General features: G+C 33.7%; 2 protein-coding genes across 2 annotated transcripts in view; one reads left to right on the top strand and one right to left on the bottom strand.

Annotated features, from left to right (window-relative positions):
• LOC110993052 (protein pellino) overlaps positions 1-20,622 on the top strand; it is a 56,404-nt gene extending 35,782 nt beyond the window's left edge. Inside the window, exons 4-10 of the mRNA XM_022259129.2 lie at positions 13,339-13,533; positions 15,264-15,443; positions 16,221-16,328; positions 16,696-16,852; positions 17,251-17,431; positions 18,028-18,169; positions 18,432-20,622. Coding sequence (XP_022114821.1) covers positions 13,339-13,533; positions 15,264-15,443; positions 16,221-16,328; positions 16,696-16,852; positions 17,251-17,431; positions 18,028-18,154 — 948 coding nt within the window. The 3' untranslated portion in view covers positions 18,155-18,169; positions 18,432-20,622. The remainder of the gene's footprint in view (positions 1-13,338; positions 13,534-15,263; positions 15,444-16,220; positions 16,329-16,695; positions 16,853-17,250; positions 17,432-18,027; positions 18,170-18,431) is intronic.
• A 116-nt stretch (positions 20,623-20,738) lies between these two features.
• LOC110993053 (dynein axonemal assembly factor 10) lies at positions 20,739-23,009 on the bottom strand. Its single transcript, XM_045634703.1, has 7 exons — positions 22,929-23,009; positions 22,372-22,738; positions 22,141-22,268; positions 21,857-22,074; positions 21,663-21,785; positions 21,368-21,480; positions 20,739-21,082 (listed from the first exon to the last, which is right to left on the bottom strand). The coding sequence occupies exons 2-7, from the start codon at positions 22,653-22,655 to the stop codon at positions 20,875-20,877; spliced, it is 1,074 nt and encodes a 357-aa protein (XP_045490659.1). The 5' UTR covers positions 22,656-22,738; positions 22,929-23,009; the 3' UTR covers positions 20,739-20,874.
• Positions 23,010-23,043: the final 34 nt, after the last annotated feature.

Here is a 23,043-nt window from a genome sequence, read left to right as displayed (position 1 = left end):
TCTTTCGTCGAAATGACCGGACGTTCTGGGATTCCCGTCCGCAGATAATTAGAAATGGACAGGATTTCAGACAGACAGTATTACGATGATACTACATTAATGTATACCCTAGTTTTACATGAATTATGCGATGAAACAACGTAAATACTACATCAACATAATATAACAATTGATTTTTTTAAAATACATATATATTTTTTCTACCTTAATCATATTTGAAATAACTCCATTGTATATCGACAAATAACCTTCAGACATTTATTTATTTATTTATTAATACTTAACGTTACATTACAATATAAATATATACATTACAATATAAATATAAAAAAATTGAACATAATTAAATTAAAAGGAGGGCAACTGGCGGCCTTATCGCTTTCGAGCGATTTCTTCCAGGCAACCACTTTGACATTGTAGAAATACAAGTAATAAAAAATAACGTGAATCGTTTAATTTAAAAATTAAATCATAATTTAAGTTTAAATTAAAAAATGTGTTTAAGCCTGGAAGTTTATGGGATTTCAAAACGGAATCTTAGATTATATGCTAATGTATGCTTATAATTCAGTTGAAGCAATGTAAAAATGTATTCCTATATTTATTACGCCCTAGTACCCAGAAGGCTAATCACGTCCCAGTGTTTTGTAATATTAATTTGTTTCCTGTCGCCCATGTTAGCTGACATAGTACTCGTAGATAAGATAGTATTGTTTAGTTTTATGTTCCTATGTGAAAGTAAAAGATAAATATATAATACACACATACCTAGTACTTTCACTAATATATCTGTAATTACCTTATGATGAAGAACTACAAAACTAGCTGAAGAAAAGGTAATAAAGTTTTGATCGAATTCATAATTAAATAAGTCGTAATTCCATTTGTTTTTCTATATTAAAGCTTTAAAAATGCTTAATAGAAAAAGACAATTTGCAACTCAAATCACGATTTCAGTAAAAATTCTTATTCTAGAGAATATTGTTTTAATTTAACACTGGAGTTGACCCAATTTGGATCTCGTTTATATGACTCGTTTCACGTCTGTTACGCCAGCCCTTTCAATTTCCCAGCTTTTCATTGTATTTTATACATTCTCGGCATATTGACGTTGTCAGCATTGAGGGTAGAACTATGGCTTTCTACCCTCATATTTATGTCACGTGTGAGATGGGGCATTCTAAAGGATGGATTACTAAAGTGAGGATTTGGAAATGGTTATTGAATAGGCAATACATTGTGCGATCCTCGGGACAAACTGACAGGTTCATTACTTCGATGTCGGAAACGTTGCTCTGTACCCTCCCATATCCTAGGCATACCATTATTCCATTTGTCCCTCCTTTTCGTAGGACGTGTTTTGGTTAAAGCTCACCGATGTCCAGATTAAGCATTCTGATAAACGAGCTAGGTCTGAATATGCATAGTTGCTCCCCTCATAATTTAAAATCGATTTTTGTTTAGTTTTTTGTAATTGTTTCTCTTTTGTAATGTTTGTTTTGTTTAATAATTGTTTCGATTGATATTTGTATGAGCTCTAATTGTATGTCATGTTTGCCTTTAAGTGCTTGTCACATTAAAAATTGTATTTTGTGTTTGTTTTTACCAATGTATTAGTGTGCCGAGCGTTGGCAAGGTTTATTAATGAAAAAAAAAAAGGAAATACATATTAATAAGAAATCACTTATCAAAACATATTTGGTGGTTTTTATAATATACTTGGGAAATTTAAATTAAAAATAAAAAAACTATATCTTGATTGAAAGTTTGATTTGAGCACAGCTTACTGGGTGTTGGGTTCGATTTCCGGTCCGGCAGATGTTAAATAACTTTGTGATTGGTTCACTGTCCTTTGTGAGCTTACCGACTTGGTAATACTGTTACATGGTGATATTTAAGTTTCTATGGCACTTGTGATAATGTAAAAAGGACGCTTGCAGGTAGTAGACTGAAGAATACTCTGGTCGGTCGTAGGCCTGGGTTTAATATTGTCCCTGAGGGTATAATTGAAATGTGCACAAGCAATCCTTTTTAAGCAAAGTGTCTATTCTTAGTTCTTGGGACTGATTTGCTCCAGTTCAAACAATTCGTATTAAAAACTTGGCGATTGAAAAAAGAGGCGGAAAGTTTCTTGCCAGTTCTTCTTACCCGCTCTACGCCCTTGACTTGCGAACTGGTTGTAAATGTAAATTAAATTTTCTTTTTTTGACGTTCATAAGTGTACATGTTTACCTATATGAATAAAGATATTTTGAGTTTGAGTTATGTCTTTTCCCTCTCACATATGTGATATGACCATAATATTACCACATTTGTAATTGTCGAATGGATGTAGACATAAATAAGGAAATAAAATTCTCTGTGCGTTTTAAGTCGCCGATTTATAGCTAGATTAGCGTTTGTCTACAATTGTATTTGAAGCAATTAAATCACCTCTATATACGATGTAATTCCGAATGCAAACAGTTTAATTAACGCCTAGTTTACAGAGATTTTCCAATGTACATTGACCTCAGATTTATTATCATTAGAATAGCAGTGCACCCGCACCAAGTATCTATGCTAACTGGACACAATAGATATATAAAGTCAGGAATTTTCGAGATGCTAATAATTTTTTCGTTTCGTTTGTTTGATGGAGTTTTGGCGAAATGACAAGTTTGTATCAGGTAGAAAGTATACGTTTCGTGGAATATGTGTATGTGCATCTGTTTGTTGCTTTTGTCGGTTTGAGTGATGTCTGGCGCCATTTCTTTTCTCGTGAATACTTAAAAGCTATTGATAACTTTCGGATATTTGGAGGCGCAGGTATATAAGATACAAGTGCTTCAAACTTAAAACCTTATTAGGTTGCTGTATTCGGGATTTTGTCAATTTAATAGACAATTGGGCGATTAGCCTCCTTTGTTTTTTTTAACTCGGGGTGGAAATTTGCGCATCCTAAAAAGTTGCAGGGGTATGTGGGACTCGACCCACACCATTAAACAATACCCACTAAAACCACCTCGAGAAGTTCCTACAAAGCCGCGTTACAGAGCCTCCGGGGTCGGTGTCTCATTCTACCGGGACCTCAACGGCATGTTACACTCAAAAACCTTCTGTGCAGTATACACTACATAGGAGGTAGGAGATGGGCATATCTTCTCTTATTTCCTCCCCGTCTTCTACCTATAGGATTCCTCCTAAAGCGCACCCTCTCTTGTTCTGCTGACACCTTGTAGCATTAGCCTGTGCCTGACGCACGCCGTCGACTTTTTGGGTTTACGGCTAGGTTTACGCACGATTTGCCTTTATCTTTCGAGCGACTGTTAAATGCGCACATAAAAAGTACATTGGTGAAATCGGGGATCGAACCTACCTCATGAGAGTTGCACGCTAAAGCCAGTAGGCCAACACTGCTCTTACCTACTGAATTATTCGTAAAAGATTTTAGAAATAACGTTTTAATATCTTAAATTTAAATCATATATTTCTTACTTGTTCCGATTTATTATTCATACTATTAGTACCTACTGCTTCAGAGAATTAGTAAGAATGATTTTCATCACGTGGAATCGATTTATTGTAACGGGTCTTCCGCAAAAAAGTAGGCGAACCGCTAACTTCGTTTGGTTAGTGAAAAATTCAATGTGATTTACTTATGTTTCTATTGTTTGGACTAGATAAACATGGCTTTGTTCACAGCCAAAGCGAATGAACAAAAGTGGATATTAATACTGTTATTATTACAGTATACGTATTAAGAAAAAATATTTGTGGTATCTATTTTCAAAAACAGTTTTAAACTTAATAAATTTAAAGTTAATTCAGAAGTTAATATTGCATGTTTGTAATGGGATTATGGAAATTGTATTTACAACATCTTCACATACTATATGCGATTATTACTGCCACAATGCTATTAGGGCTCTATCAAGTATCAATGTAAAATAATAGTTAAAAAAATGTGGGAGAAAAGGGAGAGATTCACACTGTATACTTGTTAAAATCTGCGTTTACTACACTAGACGTTATACGACAAAATTAAACAAATAGATGGGTGATTCTAGAATTTCCATGAATAGGGTGTATTTTTCTCTACTAGTAAGAAAGAGATCTTACTGTTTCTCAATCTGTCTTAATCGCTCTATCCCTTTTCTTCGACAAAAACGCTGCACATGTTCGTGACGTTCCGTATCAAATATAGCCCTCATGCGCCTAAAGAAGTATTCGGGAAAGTATATATGTATGTAATTTCCGAAATGGATTGCTTTTGAAACGGATTCTTTTATCTTCACGCACGGCGGTTTGTTTTGGTTATCACGCCGTTAAACATTCGTTTTGCTCACGCAAATTAAAAGGTTAATATCAGACAGAATCAAGCTATCAATCAATTCGTGCTTATGAACCAGAAAACGTGGCTCTTAACAATCCTAGCAACGCTCGGTTGGTATTCTAGCCCAAGCCATTTGGGTTGGCATGGACATGTCAAGCGCTTTAACGATGACCATGGAATGTCTCTAGAACTACTGTCCAAATCGACCATAGGACCAAAGACAGATAGTCTATTGTAATAACGTTCGTTTGCCTTTGAATATAAAGCACAGCAACTAAGGCGTTTAAAGGAAGGAAGGGAGGCTCACCTGATGTTAAGTGATACCGCCGCCCATGGACACTCTCAATGCCAGAGGGCTAGCGCGTGCGTTGACAGCCTTTTTAGAATTGGTACGCTCTTTTCTTGACGGATCCTAAGTCGAATTGGTCCGGAAATTATTCATTGAATGAAATTTTAGTTATATTCTACCCCCACTTGTGACGGCCTTTATCCAAATCAAAAACCTTTATCCAGCTGAGTTACTCGCCAATACAGCACGAGCTTCGGACACAAGAAATCTTATTAAAAAAAATATTCTACCAGTCTTGTTCTGACGTTTACACTTGAAAAATTATATTCAACAATTAGCAACGCCTCTTGAGATTTAGAGAGACAATAATGCAAAGTGCATTAAACTCAGTTAAATTTAAGATGATTTTTCTAGGTAAGGATAAATAGATTTTCTCTACAGAGACGTAAAAAGCGTGTGAATAGAATTGAATGGAAAGAAGGTTTGTTTATCTAAATTTGACAAGTCGTTTCCGCTGTAAATTTTAAATTCAGATCGAACAAAACAGCCTCATGTTTTTGAATAACCTTAATGTTTACCTGGAAATTGGGTTGTGTGATTTTAATACGACAACTGATTTCTTGAAATATATTTGTGTAAACTTAGCTGTATGAAATAAATAAGTATGGGATTAGAGGAAAGAATTCAATATTTATATGTTAAACGGTTAACGTTTCATTTTAAAAAACATATATTTAATATACAATGAAATAAATTTTTATTTTATCATTATTATCAAAGTAGAAGTCGCACTGTAATAGACAATGGGTTTTGTTATTAATTTAAACAATTCAATCAAGTTGAAAAGTAGAACAGGAAGTTATTAAATTTCATGTTATGGCGAAATAAAAATAGCGTTGAACGTACTTTATAATAGTAGGTAAATGAATACCGTGCTAGTAAAAATACATGAAATAGATGGGTGATTCTAGAATCATATAGTAGCACACTTGTAAGCCGTAGCGGCAAGGTTACTAAACAATTATAATTATTGGTAAAAGAGCCGATTACGATAACTAAGACATCTTACGATAATACTCAATTTCGATGTAGGTTCAATAAGGCGCCGATGGCAATTGGAATTGCAGTGTACGCAAACAGCTGTTCATAAGACTCGTAAATGGTCATTCTGTTCTATAAAAATCATAGTAAATATTAAAATAAACGCAAAATACTAATAATAAAATATCTCTAACGGAGCAACTTGGGAGCGCTGCCGATAAACTGATATTAGTTATTTCGACTATTGTATTTGTTCCCACGAGAATGTAAGTGCGTGCTCCTATTTCACCATGCCTCCTGCTGATAGAGGACAAATCTTTTTTTTAAATTTATTATATCATTCTTTATTACTCAAGATGGAACATGGTGTAATGGTTGCAACTCCTTACAAACGTTGTGTAAAAGAAAAACTTGACGATTAAAAAGAGTGGCGGAGAGTCTATTGCCAGTCCTTCTCTTCCGTTCTACGCCTTTGATTTGAGAACAAAGAGTCAATTGCAAATTAGAATTACATATATATTTATTTTTTGACGTTCATAAGTGTACATTGTGTTACCTATATGAATAAATGAATTTGAATTTGAAAACCCGGCAAAAGCAACGTAAGTGGAAATGGATAGACCATACACTCAGATTAGAACCACATCTCCAAGCAGACGCTTGATTGAAACCCGCATGGGGAACGGAAGCGTGGTAACAAGCAAACCTGGTCGTACAGTTGCGGAGGTGGCCAAGAGAGGACGCGATGGTGACTCATTGTAGACGCCCTCTGCCCCATCAGGCAAAGGACAAAGGGTTATGGGACATTAAATCAAAATGCTAAATGATCGAACTGAATCGTTGTGTTCTCGTGTCAGATCTCGGTTTATCCAGACATTAAATAGGCATATACGTCGTCACGCAACATTCACACGCGAATCTTGGCGCATATAAAAATAATTACGATTTTTCTATTGACCTTGAGACGTTCTTGTGTGGGTTATGTTAAATAATATATATACATACTTATACATACAGTCAAAACCTAATATAGCGACATTGAAGGGACCGTACAGTTGCCGACGTTATATCCAATAGTCGTTATGAGCAATACACATAGATACATAAATTGCCGGGAAGAGCTGCGGATAGGGTGGGAGAAAGTGCGTAGTTATTCCTTCAATGCTTGTTAGTAAGATTTAAAATCGTCCGTATTGTTTTGTTTTGCTGGGACAAGAAGCGGTTGGTCGTTATAGTCGATAAATATGGATAAAGTTAGTAATAGTAAAGTTTTGTCGTTGTAAGCGATATGTCACTGTATCCGATTTTGTTATAGGCGGTATGTTTGCTGAATAGTTTACTAGATTCAGACGGGACTTTACAATCTGGCTGTAATAACCGATCGGTCGTTGTAAACGATGTCGTTATAATCGGTTTCGACTGTATTTACTAATGTCGTATAAAACAAGTCGTAGTCCGGATTGAGTTGTCATTTATAAAACGGTCCCATTTCTATGGGGTGATACAAAGAACGGTTCGAAGTTTGGAATTTGTTTGGGAGCTTGCAAGTATTACGTCTTACCGTTACGATGCTGTTTATGTGCGCATTTAACACTTGCTAGAACGAAGGAAAACATAGAAAGGAAAACGTTATTAGACCCTGTTCGCGCTAAATCGGTGTCAGTCCAAGAAGGATGATAATTATCGATTTTGACGACACTCGAACCGGAGATGGTAGGTGGCGTTCCAGCATGATGGCCGTATATCGTTAAAATTTTAACCGCCGTCGCTGTCTATCTTATGTTCCATAAAAATCTTAATCCGGAATTTATTATGGAACATAAGATTGACAGATATCACTTATTCCACAGATATCACTTATTCTACGTCATTAAATTTGAACCTGTAGGCATCCCTACTCATCGACAAAGAAGACAAAGGGTGTAGGTCGAGAGAAAAAGGCGGCGTAAAAAACTCTGTTACATACAGAAATTTAAGGCCCACAAGTTTAAGCCCAGTTGATATGCGTCGAACAAAAATGTATCTTTGTCGCTATTAAACTACCCAAAGTAAATCAAATGCTCTTAAACTTTTTTCAATGCGTCGAAGGTCGCCTCGACTGATATTGTAAAGGCTTCTTCGACACTATATATAATGTAAACCGTTTAATGGAGTTAACTGCGATGGTGGTAGACGATTTTTTCCTCATTTTGTTTTTTTTCTTGAATGAATTACAAAGAACCATAATGGCATAATGGTCAGTCTAAAACCTGTACCTTAAGTACTATTTGCAATATTATTAAACTACTAATTTATGTATAACTTATAAAACAACGTATATGTATAATTATACACGAAAATACGACATCACATAAATTATATTAGAACAGTAGTATGCTAACAAATTATAAGTATATAAGGATTTTAGTTTCACATGAGTTTTAAAAGTTAACATTCAAAGTCGCGGCTACGACTAGTATGGCTTAATTAAAATTACCAACGAATTACCTGTCGGACCCCGTATATCATACTCCGACAGCAAATTTTAACTGGCCACTTGGAACGCGGTGCTGCGCGTCGCTGACCGCAGGTATCTCCTGTTAATCCAGTTTTAATTTTGCTTTTCTATACAAATAATTAAAGGGCCTATACAACAAAATGACAAGAAAGTAACACTGACTGAAATTGACTTCTTTTTAGATTACAAAAAAGTTTGATTCCGCTCATATCGCTCGTAAGTCACCTAACTAGTTTTATTATTATTATTATTAAGCCTTTATTGCTGAAACCCAATAATACATGAATAAAAATTAAGTAATACATCACATGATCCGTTTTGGGTAATCGTCGTGTCCTGTGGCACATAGGCCTCTTCCAGCTGCTTTCATTTTTTTCTGATGTTAGCTTGTCTTGTCGAATTTATGCCTCCTATTCTCTTTATATCGTCTGCCCATCTCTTGATCTGTCTTCCTCTTTTCCACTTCCCATCGCGCGGTTGCCATTCTGTAATTATTTTTGTCCATTTCAACCTGCTATCTCTAATCATGTGCTCGGTCCAGCGCCATTTCAATTACCTTATTTTCTTTATAATGTCCTCTACTTTTGTCGTTGTTCTTATCTCTTCTGCTCTTTTTCGATGTCTCAGTGTTACATGCTTCTTTCCATTCCTTAACTAGTAAATTCCATTGCGCAACCGTGTTGATCGTACTCTCAGTACAGAAGCCACGGGTGCCTGTAACTGACCCTAGATAACTTTATACATCACTGCCTGTCTGGTAGCGAACTTATAAAAGGCGCGATAATCTAATCCGTCTTCTATTTTAGGATCACAAGTATAATCTGTGCATTGTTTTTTGTTCTTGAAGGTTAAATATGAGCGTGTGTGACATTGATAATAATGAGTATTATTATTTTTAATATATTTTAGCCACATCTGCACATCAGACAGATGTCATATTTATTGATAATTTTTCTACATATAAGAATGATTTCCATGATGAAATTATACTGTCTGAAAAATCGGAATTAGTGATACACTTTTTTTAGTTTTAGTAATGACTCGGTCCGATCCGAGACCGCATGGGTAAATCCACCTCATGAATCATGCTGATGAAAATCTGTGCAGTATATTTAATAAAAATGTGTAGTGACATGGAATTGGAAAACCTTTAAACTTGATTTGGGTTTAATGATTAATTTATGGTTGCACCAAGAAAGCCACATTTTAGAAAGGAAATTAACAAGTTATACAAATTAACACCAACGTGTGGACACGATAATAGGTGCGGACGGCACAAACATAATGCTTGTAATTAATACGTTTACAAAGATCTAATACTAAAGGATTACAATAAAGATTAAAGCAAAATAACCTAACAAAGTGATAACAGAATCCTGTAATCAGCTCCGGAAATTAGCCTAGGAAATGTGTTCGCTTTTTGAGATTAAACTATTTATTTTGCTTTTGTTATCGCAATAATCAAATGCCTGCTTAATTGTAAGGTCTCAAATGTTAATTCTTTATTCATATATTATACATGTTTATGTTTTATTGTACGTAATAAAAAAACGGAATAGACAAGAGACCTTAACGATCCGTTACGCTTGGTGGTGACCATGTCTTGTACTCTTGAAGGTAATCTCCTGGTAGATAATATGGTGTTACGAAATTTACTACTTAATCAATTTTCTTTGGATTTTAAAAATATTTAATGTATTTCTTTATTTATACTCCGTTGCTATAACATACATATTTATACTTATAAAAAAAACATAAAGTAAGTAGGTTACATGTGATATTAGGCAACGGGCGGCCTTATCGCTAACAAGCGATTTCTTCCAGGCAATTATGTAAGTTTTGGTAATAATTCTATCTTTTCCATTTATTTCGTTGGCTCTTAAGTACTCACTTGGGTAGTAGATATATTAATTAGAATTGTAACGACCACTTCACTCAAACGAAGTTAAGAATGAATGGTATTACTAGAATGATCTCTTTCTCCTTTTGGTTTGTTACAAACATACATCATCATAAATCAAAATGATTTTTCTTTTGTTTGGTTGCTTTTTATTGGCTTTAATATCAAGACACTACCTCGTCTTTCTATGTCTGAAATATCTGTGGCGTAAAAAAATAAGAGTTGTCTTTGATTTGCAATTAATTAAAATATTATTAGGAATGTTTTCGCATTCAACGGAATATTGCAAATACCAATATCAAGGCGTAATATTTCAGTCGAATCTAATTAATCATGCTACAGTCTCTCGCTGAAAAGCACTCAAAACATGGAGTTACGTAATTAATTAAATAAATTCGCGATGGACAGTGTAAATATTAAACTCTCTGGTAAACTCCACGCTCGCCACAACCATTGCTTTTGTTATTATAAGGGTTATATACACTTTCGACCTTGGACACATAACGTCGAAACTTGGCAATAAAAAACATCCGAGAAAAATGGTTCGAATGGAATATAAACAACTTCTTCAAGCGAACGAAAGCTTCGTCCAGAAAAGTTGTTTGCATAAGCTTTCGACTTTTTGCAAAACAGTTGGTAATGTCTGCCTAAAGAAATGCGAATTCGTGTAATTATTCCATATTTAATGCAAGCACTTTTCTTTGAGAATTGCAAAGAAAAAAATGAAATGGGTTATGAAATTATTTTCGCGTCTGTTAATTAATGCTCTTTGAATCTACAGAGTGCAGTCAGTTATTTTTATCTTGTTGTCATTACTGATTTACCTCTGTCGATTTATTATACATACTGGCTAGAAACTCACCTGGTTAAGTGAGTTGGGCCCAAAATGCCTGTTGGCTCAACTGCGAGGGAAAATTTTTCTGCAAAACTGTAAGATCTTACTCTAGACGTGGGCCCCACAGGTGCAATTTGTTTGTTAAGGGGCTATCGAAATCAGCTGGATATAACACAACGCGGAGACTTGAGACTGAAGACCAAATTACCTAAGCTAAACGCAATATAAAATATCTTTCAAACATCAAAAATCTTTATTAAAATTATTTAGGATTTAGTTTTTCATTGTTTTGAAAACTTACTTATTATTTCGTTAACAATTTCCAAATTCAGTAAATATATGATTTAAATTTCTTATGTGAACAATTAAATTTTTATATATAACTAATGCATGTGAAATAGGAGGAAATGGTGGGTCTCAGCACAAAAATCGTTGGGAAACAATACTTTAGAAATTTTCATATTTATATTAACTTGCCTACATTAGAACACTTAAAAGTATCTCATAGGCTTCGGTAATTGAGATGGAGTTTCGGACGGACGGAACTTTAATATCCCTTACAGTGTAGGTGTTAAAGGCTCGTTTCCCCGGGAAACTATTAGAGCGGTGCATTCGCTCACCGGAAACATGTGACGCAATGTAACCTTCACACTCGTCGGCCATCTGAGCCAATTGCTTACTTTATCAAATTATTTGTGGACGACCTTGAATATTGCATCTTGAATATTTGATAGAAATGTTCATCGGTGCATAACGAAATGTGTTAAAATTATTTGAATTTAATTGAGTTAGAAACCTCGACTGACAATTGACAGTTCGCAAGTCGAGGAATGTCAATGTCAAGTCTCATATGGGTGATAATAAAATACTAATTTTGTCATGTGTAATTTTGCCTTTCACTATACATTCATAACTTGCGTATCACTATTTTACTTGATAATAATAATAAAACCTTTTTTCATGACAAATAGGTTTTGAGAAATTCATGTACGTCATATAGTTAATGATATGTATAAGATACTGCACGGTACATGATTAAAAAAGATTTAAAAAAAGTAGGCTTAGGATATATAATAGGATAAATACTATTGTTGCGTTTCACGACTGTCAGATAGAGCTATTCGTCATGAAACACGAAGTTTCTTATTCGGAACTTTTATCTTCTGAATAATTTATGTGGTCCATCCGTAGCTATTTCTTACTTTGCTTGTTTAGCTTTAATGTATGGAAAATTGTGAAACAGACCCTTAATGTTACAATTAATCAAACAGGTCCTATAAGAAATATTAAGTTTGTGTGAATGTGTGAGTGTGTGAGTGTATGAGTGTATTTGAGAGTGTAGCTAAGAGTTAAAAGCGTGCGATGTCTGTGTTAGTTTTTGGCACCTCAGAGTCAGCCAAGATATGAAGTTAGGCCTCTGTAGATTCGAAATCCAATTGTTGTGATTATTGATTTTGTATCTGGATAATTTGACTATCTGAATTACCAACTTATTAAACTTACTTTTATTTTTTTAAATAAATGTTAGGATTGTGGGTGAAAGTATTTTTGAAATCGATCGAGTAGTTTTCGTGTTTGTTCTTTGAATTATAATACACTAGCTGCCCCCGCGAACTTCGTTTCTCCTTCGTTTCACAAAATAAATTTAATTCATACTTTAGCCTCAATAACACCTGGTAATCATGATATTGAATTGTAGTTTATATGACACGTTTGTCGGTTTACCGTCATCTATTGATTACTAACTCAATCCAGTCGAAAAGTATCGACATCTGTTAGAATCTTTTGGAGTTAATAGATAATTGTGACGGTCAATTAATTATAGACAAATAATTTCTATCTAAGCTATCCTATCTCTTAAGTTAGACCAGACTGCTCACGGTGTGCCAATTTAATTTAAAATCGGTTAAGTAGGAGTCCATCGCGGACAAACATCGTCACAGTATACAGTGTATATATTAAGATATTTCTGTTACATTTTGGGATGGAAACTTAATATTAAAAATTCAACATTTTGTATATTGTTGGTTTTCCATTGATTCATGTAAGGGACATTGTATACACATTCATCACAACCGTTCTGGGAATATGGATGTCACGTGTCGGGAAATTAAGAAAACATTTTAAGGGGAGCGTCTCCTATATTATGGATAATATTTGATTCTCATTATCTAAAGCTCTTTCCATACTTAACCTGGAGTCCATACGTTATATATATTAATATACTTTTCCAAAGATACACGTGATTCAAGATACAATATACTTTTGTACTAAACTAGCTTTTCATTTTTAATGCATCTCTTAAAGAGTAAAAGCATCCAGCTCCAAAAGCAAGCGCTGGTAATTCTGGCGGAGACCACAGCAGTTAATTTGTGTTCGAGTATCCATTATTGATTACCATAGAATTTAGAATACCGATGATACGATAAATACGTTTTTTTTAACCGGATTTTTTTTTCAGATTGGCCGGTCGTCAGAGTCTCCGATTGACTTTGTCGTCATGGACACAGTAGCTGGCGATAAGACAGGTGATACAAAAGTATTGCAGAGCACCATATCACGCTTCGCGTGTCGCATCATAGCAGACCGCGAAGATGTGAACAATTGTCGCATTTTTGCCGCCGGTTTCGACTCGTCAAGAAATATCTTCCTTGGGGTATGTATAAGTGATGATATCATAATAACGGAACGTGAAATTTGGTTTATTTAAAGCCTTATTTAAAAAAAAATATGAGAGTTGAGGGTAACAACACAGAGGGGAGCTTCGGTTACTTCGGTTTCCAGTGTTAGGTACGAAGGCGGTTTTTATAGAACATATACATATCGTTTTTCACAGAGGAAAACGGACAGGTGAGTCTGCTGCCCGTTTTTCCCTGTTCTATAAAAACCTAAGTGTTTTTAAGTCAATATTTTTCAATTTCAAAAAATATTTTATTCAATGTTCAACAACAATTAAAAGTGCTACATGACCAGTGTACATTTCAAGTACAAGTGTTTTTAAGTGATGTTAAGTTATATTCATCACTTTCAATACCAGTGTGCTCGCGAGTGCGTTGCCGGCCTTTAAATACGGTTAACATATACGCCCTGAAGCCGTACTAGCGATATTGTTGCGTTGAATTATAATGGCGTTTAGTCCTTTAGGTTAAGGTTGATTTTAAAATACAAAACATGTTATGGTAAAGGATCGCTTAATCCCATTACAAGACTAAGTCCCTTGAAATTGAGATATCCAACTGGGACGAAACAGGAAGTGGTTTGAAGTATCATTGCAAACCGCAATTGTAGTCGGGGTTGGTTCCCTCGTGGTTTGGGTAGATTGAAACGATACTATAACTTAATGGGAAATGACGGACAGTTTTATTGGATACCACATGAAGTAGTTAGGCTAGAGAGAGAGAGAGATTAAAGGGATGCAGATGTAATTCTCCGTCTCGTCTTCGTATTAAGTCGTCTGTAACTATGTAATATCTGTAAATTTAGGCATCTAATAGAACGTAATTTTCGTAGTAAAATGACGTGCGATTAAAGTGCAAGATAACATTTCTTGCTGCGTTTCTTCTAATAAAAAGCAAGATTTATATAAAAATACAAAATTTAGGTAAAATAAAAACCGATACGCAGACAGTAACAAAATGTATGCAAATAGTATTATTAGTTAATTAGAATGGTGGTGGTTAAAAGTTTTTAAATCATGAATGTTATTTTTATTGGTTTTATTAGAACTATTTGTAACTATTTACTTAGGTTTGCGCAGTAGTTATTTCTATAATACTGTATACAACAATAATCAAAATCACATGAGTGGTATTTAGATTTGAAACAAAGCGAAAACTTGATTTCCACTGCGTTTTTACGAGAGTACCTACTATCCTTAAGATGCTGGGTAAGTCTGAAATGCACATCAAACAAAAAAATACCGATATATCTTAATGATATTAAGCTTGCTGTACTAATTTTTGCTTGCTGTATTAATTTTAATCAATGATATTATAAGGCTAAATTGAAAACAAATAAAATACATGACGTCTAAATTACTTTTATTTTTTTAATTAAAAACAAATAAAAAACATCACGTTTAAATTACTTTTTAATTAAATACAAATCGAGTGAACAATTATAAATTTATCTTGATTAATGTATGTGCTATTTAATATTTTCATTCGTGCCTGTAATAATAAACAATCCTTATTTTAAATGCAAATCTGGTCACAGATTACAAAGGCCGGCAACGCACCCACTAAAAATGGGTGTCTATGGGCTGCGATGACTGCCCTTTTCGGGCGCCTCGCAGGCTCGTTTAATATTAATATAAAAAAGGCCCTATTAATATAAAAAAAAATTGGAAGGTATTTTTTTAAAGATTTCTGTGTTATATAATTTCAGGAGAAAGCTACAAAATGGTCGGAGAATCACGAAATAGATGGTTTGACGACGAATGGCGTGCTTATAATGCACCCCAGGGGTGATTTCTGTGGGGGTAGCGCCACCTGTGGCCCATGGCGTGAAACTTCAGTCGGCGGAGCTGTCTTTTCCCTTAGGGAGAGCCGATCTGCTCAGCAAAAGGTATATAAAATTAAAGTAATAAGAAATCAGTTTCGCTGCAATATTTTGAGGTCTGGGCTTCAGATTTCTGTATCTGTTTCATGATCATTTGTCAATCCAATAGGCATTGGGCATCCTGTGCCTGACTAACAACACCGTCGACATTCCAAGATTCTTTACCGTTGGAGTGAATGTTAAATGCTCACATAGACAAAAAGTCCATTGGTGCACAGTCGGGTATCGAAGTTAAGACCACAAGGATGAGAGTCGCACGCTGAAGCTACTTGGCACACACTGCTTTTTTATAATAATAATTTATTTGCAAGTATATGGTACAAAACTGTTATGGTGGTACAATCACACATAATGGCGAGCAAATCTATCTTAAAAGGAATAGATATTACTTAACTTACTTAAATAATTTAACAACATTATTAAAATATATTACTCGTTGCAAAGTAACATTAATTAATATGGTATAATTATACCTTTCATCAAGTTTACTCAATCAAATTAATCAAATTATGTTTAATTAATATTGTAACTAACACAATAATCAACTCAGGATTGTCTGCTTATATAAATCAATTAAGATTGAACTTGTGTGTGTGAATCTATATATATATGTGTAATTAAATTAATACAAATAAAATTACTGAGACGGTACTTGTAGCTGACTGTTAAATGTCTTCAAAACATAATTTTTTTATGACAAACAGTGTGCCTTTTGGCTATAGTATCCAAATAGAATTTTTATACCATTGTTCAGATTATTAATCACATTAATAAATGCTTCAGGGACTACCATGTCAGGAGGAAACAAATGTACTGCGGGATGGGACTATGATTGACTTATGCGGTGCAACTCTTTTGTGGAGAAGCGCTGAAGGACTGAAAAACTCACCGGTGAGAACATTTATTATCACTTCATCGTTTAGTATGTTCCAGGCCTTCGGCTTATATACCACTATTTAGATTTTTCTAATTTCAAGTGTAGCCCTAAGTTTGGAGTAGTGTACAATGTCCCGTGTAGAATCAAGAACCTGCGTCTTCATGATAATGAGAGTTTACCTGTATTAACGGGAACTCAATACCGAACGGATTTTTATATAGTTTCCTTATTAGATATACCTCTTATCACAAAGGTTTAGGTGTAAATTCTTTATTGTTTTGATATAAATGCACTGAAGTAATAATAATATTGCAGTGGAAAAATAGAAATTTATTTATTATAAGAATATTTCTAATTTTAATTTCCAATATATTATTTCAGACAAAACGCGATCTAGAGGCACTTGTGGATGAACTAAATGCGGGTAGGCCACAATGTCCCGTGGGTCTGAATACACTGGTCATACCGAGGAAACTGTCTACTGCTCATCAAGACCTGAACCAGCCCTATGTATACCTCAATTGTGGACATGTTCAAGGTGAATTCTCAGAGATATGGAACCGGCATATTAACCATTTATGGAAATAAAAATAATAAAAAATAATTAAAAATAAATAATGTGCAATAAAATAGTTCGAGGCATCTTTCTGGAATTTGATTGAAATGTTATGTATAAATTTGTTAAAATAAATAGGTTTGTCATCATTGACTAATTACATAAGTTATATATACATATGTCAGTTATTTAATATCTACAATGACAACATTGTTGTGGAATTAGCTACAAAATATATTTTTTTTTAAATCAGCATCAGAAACTCAGCATTGTGTATTAGTAGCTAATTAAGTATTTGTTGTGTTTAAAATATGGCTTACGGGTTCCACTCCTGACAAATTATCACCCACTAACTAAATTAAAATTTTTCTTATTCTTAGGCGAGCACTCTTGGGGTGCGGAAGGTAGCGAGACGGGCGTGCGTCGTTGCCCTATGTGCCTAACAGCTGGATCCGTAGTGCGTGTTTGCATGGGAATCGAACCCGCCTTTTACGTTGACTCCGGTCCGCCCACCTATGCGTTCAACCCCTGCGGACACATGGCCTCGGAAAGGACAGTCAAGTGAGTTCTTTTATATATATATGTCGCAGTAAAGTAGTTAAAACAGAGAGTTAATTAAATATCGACATTTAATCAAGTCTAAAGTTCCGTCAGACTAGTAAGTGTACGAAACGTTTGAGTTTCCTAAACCGTCCTACCGTCATGCACACAAATTTTACGGAAATCGGTCGAGCAATTTAGAAGGAGTTTAATTACAAACACCGTGACACGAGAATATTTTATATTCGATAAATAATAATAACCTTTATTGCGGTGAAATACATATACTTATGTATCACTAGTATATAAAATGTGAAATACTATAAACACCAATAACTAATTCACAAGTGACACAAGGGCCAAGCTGTAAAACTTCTTGGCCTTGGACATAGTCTTGTAAGAGCTTCCACTCCTCTCAGTCTCTTTTCGTAGCCGCATATTGCCAACTGCTGTAATTATATCATCTACCTATCTTTTTATTTGTCTTCCTTATTTCCTTGTATGAAAGAAAGCAACTCCATTCCTTTTTTGTCCATTTATCTTTGTCTTCTCTGATAATGTATCCAGCGTTTTACTAGAATTTTTTGTTCTATATTCTTAAATACATTGCATTTCAGATATTGGGCAACAGTGGATATTCCGCACGGAACAAACGGATTTCACGCGATTTGTCCGTTTTGCGCAGCACCGTTACAGGGCACACCCGGTTATGTGAGACTCATCTTTCAGGACAATCTTGACTGAATATCCGAACGAATGGTAAAAATTTTTTTTATTTACACATTGTTTAGAAATCTTTAATAAACACTTCAACAACATGGCTACCGAAAATTCTCGCAATCCATGAAGTCTCCTAATTACATATGGTATCGTAAACCATGCGATAGTATTGATGGCTAATTATTATTTTATTTAATGATTTGAAATATTTATATTGAAATCTAAATTAATATTGTCTATGTTTTAATTTATTGTATGTATTGTGTTTTACAACTATTTTAAATAAGATATTTCTTTACAGGTTTGCTAGTATCAGGTAACCGAAGACAAGGAACACGAAATTTTTATGCATTAGTTATGACTACCCTCCGTTTCATGAGGGTACTTTCATGACTCACCAAATCATATGGAATCTCATTTTATTCCCATAAAGGATGCTTTTGGTTACGTAGAAAAATATAGTACAAACATTACTTGCCTTGTATTAATATGTTTTTCGATGGTTTTAAGCAATAGTATTAATACTAAAGGCATCCGATTATTATTGGAAATAATATATCATCAGCAATAATTAATTGTAGTTGATCAAATGATTAATAAAAAAAAAACTTGGTGATCTAGTGGCGGTGGATTCAATAATAAAAGTAAAAATTAGACTGGCAACTTTTTCAGTAAGAAACTGAGGCAAGACTAAGTTTTAGCGCGAACTATCATTATGACCGTATGTTAGTATATTTTCCATGTACGGGGTCTATAAACAGTCTTGTTTCTGATTCTCTGAGCTTTAAGTTAGACTCTCGTATGGCTAAAACGTATGCAATGTTGACTTACGGAAGTCAAACTTAGGCTTCTTGTGTTGCTACATTTAAGTTTGTTGCCAAACTTTGAAAAATACCAATATCAAGTGCAACACTGAACTTTGACAATTGACTTGTGTCAATTATTCCTTTTGAACCACACGCCATCTGACATTTAAATTATTGTAATCAAAAACAACTTTCAAGTAATAAAAATAGCTCCTTAAAACAATTTAATTTGTGGAATGCTACTCAAGGGTTCTCCACATGGAAGAGCTACAATCTGAACAGATAAAGGCATGATCACCGACTTAGAGATTTTCAGCAAAAAAACTTTTTCAGTAAATTAAAGTCTTAGTCATATCTGAAATGCCTGCAGTGTTTTTGATTATTGAAGATTTATTTCTTGGAATATATTTTGATTACCTCCATTAAAGTTTCTGCATAAATAGTCTCATATAATATCGAATTGTTTCATATAAATTCAAGTGTTCGTGTATTTAAATGTAAGATAAGCTTTGTAAATCGCTCTCGAAATGAATTATAACAATTTCTGCAGATTATTTTGCTATATGCGAATAAATATGTGTAAATATAAGTTTAATTTATGTTTTTGTGTGGCTTAATATAAGACGTATTAGTGGACCGAGCTGAATATAAATTTCAATACACAGCTGAAATTATCACTTTACATGTCTGAAAAACCAGTACAATTTAATATGGATAATTCATTAACATAGATAAAAACGACATATTGACAGTTCAGACGCCATCTTAGTTTATACAAAGATGGCGCCGTAACCATGGTGACATATTTTCTCACTCATTTTTGAAGGTAATAAACTTAAAAACCACTAATAAATTGTGAGTGAATGTGCGATTTTTGTTTATGTTTTGCACTATTTTAAATTTTTTTCAAGCACAGGTTTTAAAATTACGAACGAATATTTACGGGAGACCCAAATTTATTTTCGTGTATGGATCTCATCTCCCAAGTTGAAACAGCGATATATTCACATAGTTAATGAAATTGTAAAAATTAAATAAGTTAGTTGTAGATTAGCTTACATTTGAAAATTAGTTTTTGTACAATTTAAACTAGTTTAGATGTTTTGATTTCAGATGTTGGGTATATTGTATATCGGGCTTTATTTCGTGTTTCAAGTCTGCTATTATAGGTATCATTACTAGAGCAAACAGTGAGACAATATTTTAAGTAGATCAGAGCTTTAACAGTGTTGCTACTACATCTTATAAATGTGGCAACACTGTAGACTCCGTTCTTAATATAACAATAATATGTTAAAGCAAAAGTGATAACATTATAGCTTAGTATTTTGGCCTTTCCTGCAGTAGGTTATTCATAAAATCTACCTTCAATTTAGTGTTCATTTAGATTTTAATGATTTTTGTTTACGCTTGTGTTTTGTAATGGATGTTTGTTTAGCACTACACATGGTTACGTCAAACACACGAACTAGGTTAAAAATGCTGTTTTTATGCAGAATAATATTTGCAAAAGGTAACATTCATAAACACTACGATCAGCATTTTTAGTTTTAGTTCGATGAACTAATGATTCAATGTATTGATGGTGACACTAACATTAGTCGTAAATAAGAACTGAATGCTAGCCTTAATATTATTTATGATAAGTGCTAAGTCAATAAAACACTCTTTTGAGTTAGAAAATTTTCTTGTTGTTTATTTTACACCAACTTCAACTTATCACAGTGACAGATTAATGAAATAAATATATATAATTAAACTTAATTATTTCATAGGCTAAAAATCTAAATTTAACATAAAACCATCTTTAAACCAAAAGAAACTTGTGACTATATTATTTATAATATGTGAATACTCATTATCAGGAAGAGACAAATGTGCACATTAGTAAAATGGTAGAACACCAAATTTACTTTGAAGTGTGGAGAAATTAATTTATTAATGCAAATTTAATTTGGTGGTAACTAAAACTCTTACATATTGATCATAAGCTGTCGCAACAGCTAACCCTAGATGATCCCTATTCCAGTCTAGTGCATTTATTGGCTGCGAACTGATGACCATCCGTTGGAGTTGCTTTAATTTGCCAGGAACACCTATAGCCACCCCTTGACCATCCACATGGAAACGCTGCTCTGGGTACTCACTATAAAGTTTTTTATGATGTGGTCATTTCATGAATTGAATTGAATATTTAAAAAAATACTACTTATATAAAATTATGTGTTAATTATTAGTAATAAAAAATGATATTGCTAAAATGAAAATTCGCTTTAAGGTCAGTCAATTTCACTAAATGCAACTAGGAAAAGCATAAATGAGTTTCGCCAAAATCTAAGATATTTTTTCACTTGAATACTTTCTTATTTTGGAAGCCTTAGTACTAGAACTACATTTTACTAGAGCGCTTATATATACCATATTAACTTACTATTTCCATAGAGATGCTTGTCCATTTCCAGCACATGTTACAAAGATATCACGATTTTGTGGCAAATGTCGTGATACCCATACTGTACCACTCTTAGTTGAGTTATCAAGTACCTAAAATCATAATTTTAAAACAATATAAAACTTTTTCTTAGGTTATAAAGAATGCATTAAAAATAAATTGAGAGGAACATACTTTTCAGATTAACTTATAATTGTCTCAATTTAACAATTATTTTCAGCATATTACAAGTCAAGGAAAAAAATTATTAGACATAGAAATTATTTATTTTTACCTGTGCAAATCCTTTTGTAGGATTCTGAGTTCTTACATCAAACACATGAAACTTGCCCTCTAGTGTGCTTGCAACTAATTTATTCATAGGTATGTCTTTTCTATCAAATTCCACAAAACAAACCTAAAATATAAGTAATATTTCCTGTAAAATGTAATTGCTCTTATTATTAATTGAAACATTTATATACAAACCCCATTCCTCAAGTTGCATTCCCATCTTAAAGACATGGTTCTGAGGTCAAACATTTTAAGATCACCATTATCATAGCCAGCTACTACAATTCTTTCAGCATCATTGAAGGAGTTACCAAAAGCTACAGCCCAACAGTCTCTCTTTGTTTCTCCTTTCATTGGCTGCATGTTTGCAACTGGCTTTCCCCTTTGGCGAGGATCCCAGACTTTTACTGTCCCTAATAGAAAATAGATTAGATAATTGAACTATATTAGCATAAGTTTAAAAACAAGTACAGATATACCATCTCGACTTCCAGTGACTATTTCTGGTGCACCACAATTCATAGTATTGCCACCCACGCCATCAATTGAATTAATAATATCTGAATGTTCTTTGGTAATATAAACTTGGCAAGTTTTTTCCAAGTCCCTAAAAAAATATTTAAATAGAAATAGACATGGAATATGGCATGATAGGCATACATTAACAAAGGAGCATGCTATGAAATTCTAAAAATTAATGAAGTATCTACCATATTTCCAAAGTTCCTTTAAAATCGCCTGTAGCAAGTCTCCTTTCAATGTCACTACTAGCTCCAAATGTTCCACATTTGTATGAATTAGGACGCTCTATATCTTTGATCTTATTCACTTCACCGGAAGTTATTTCAAATATTTCTATAGTTCCACTACCATTGGGCAGACATCCGATTACAACAAATTTGGCTGAACAAGGAATCCACTTACAATCAAAAATTGAGTGATTAAGATTATGTTCTATATGCGTTATGATCTGAGGAGTATCTTGATGTTCCATTTTATATTCTCTATTTGTTCGTTATTAAGTTTTATGAAAAAGTAAGGCTAAACCTGAATGTCCTTATGATAATCAAAATTTGACTGAAAATCGAAATAAACAACAACCATTAAGCACATGGTTGCTATGGAAACGAGGATTTGTGTACTAACTAGATAGACTATGGCCGACTATACGTCAGGCCACTTCACTATGATTTTCAGTATTTTATAACATCAGAACATTATTTAGAAGTTCGTAAAGATTTTCATATTTCAATATTTTAAATCTTACCCTTACTCGTCAAAATTGGATTTACGCTTTATAATTTAAAATTAATTTATAATAGCCTGCTGTACTATTAATCTAAATACTAAGATGACAGCGTTTCTATCTGATAATGTTAAGT

Source organism: Pieris rapae, chromosome 1 (genome assembly GCF_905147795.1).
Source record: "Pieris rapae chromosome 1, ilPieRapa1.1, whole genome shotgun sequence".
NCBI classification, from domain to species: domain Eukaryota; kingdom Metazoa; phylum Arthropoda; class Insecta; order Lepidoptera; family Pieridae; genus Pieris; species Pieris rapae.
The sequence above is the reverse complement of the archived record's forward strand: the minus strand, read 5'-3'. Positions and strand labels throughout refer to the sequence as shown.

Coding starts and splice junctions, on each gene's coding strand:
- LOC110993053 (XM_045634703.1), bottom strand. CDS start 22,655: ATGGAACATCAAGATACTCCTCAGATCATAACGCATATAGAACATAAT. Junction 22,075..22,140: donor AGTCACTGGAAGTCGAGATG/GTATATCTGTAC, acceptor ATTTTCTATTAG/GGACAGTAAAAGTCTGGGAT. Junction 21,481..21,662: donor CTACAAAAGGATTTGCACAG/GTAAAAATAAAT, acceptor TTATGATTTTAG/GTACTTGATAACTCAACTAA.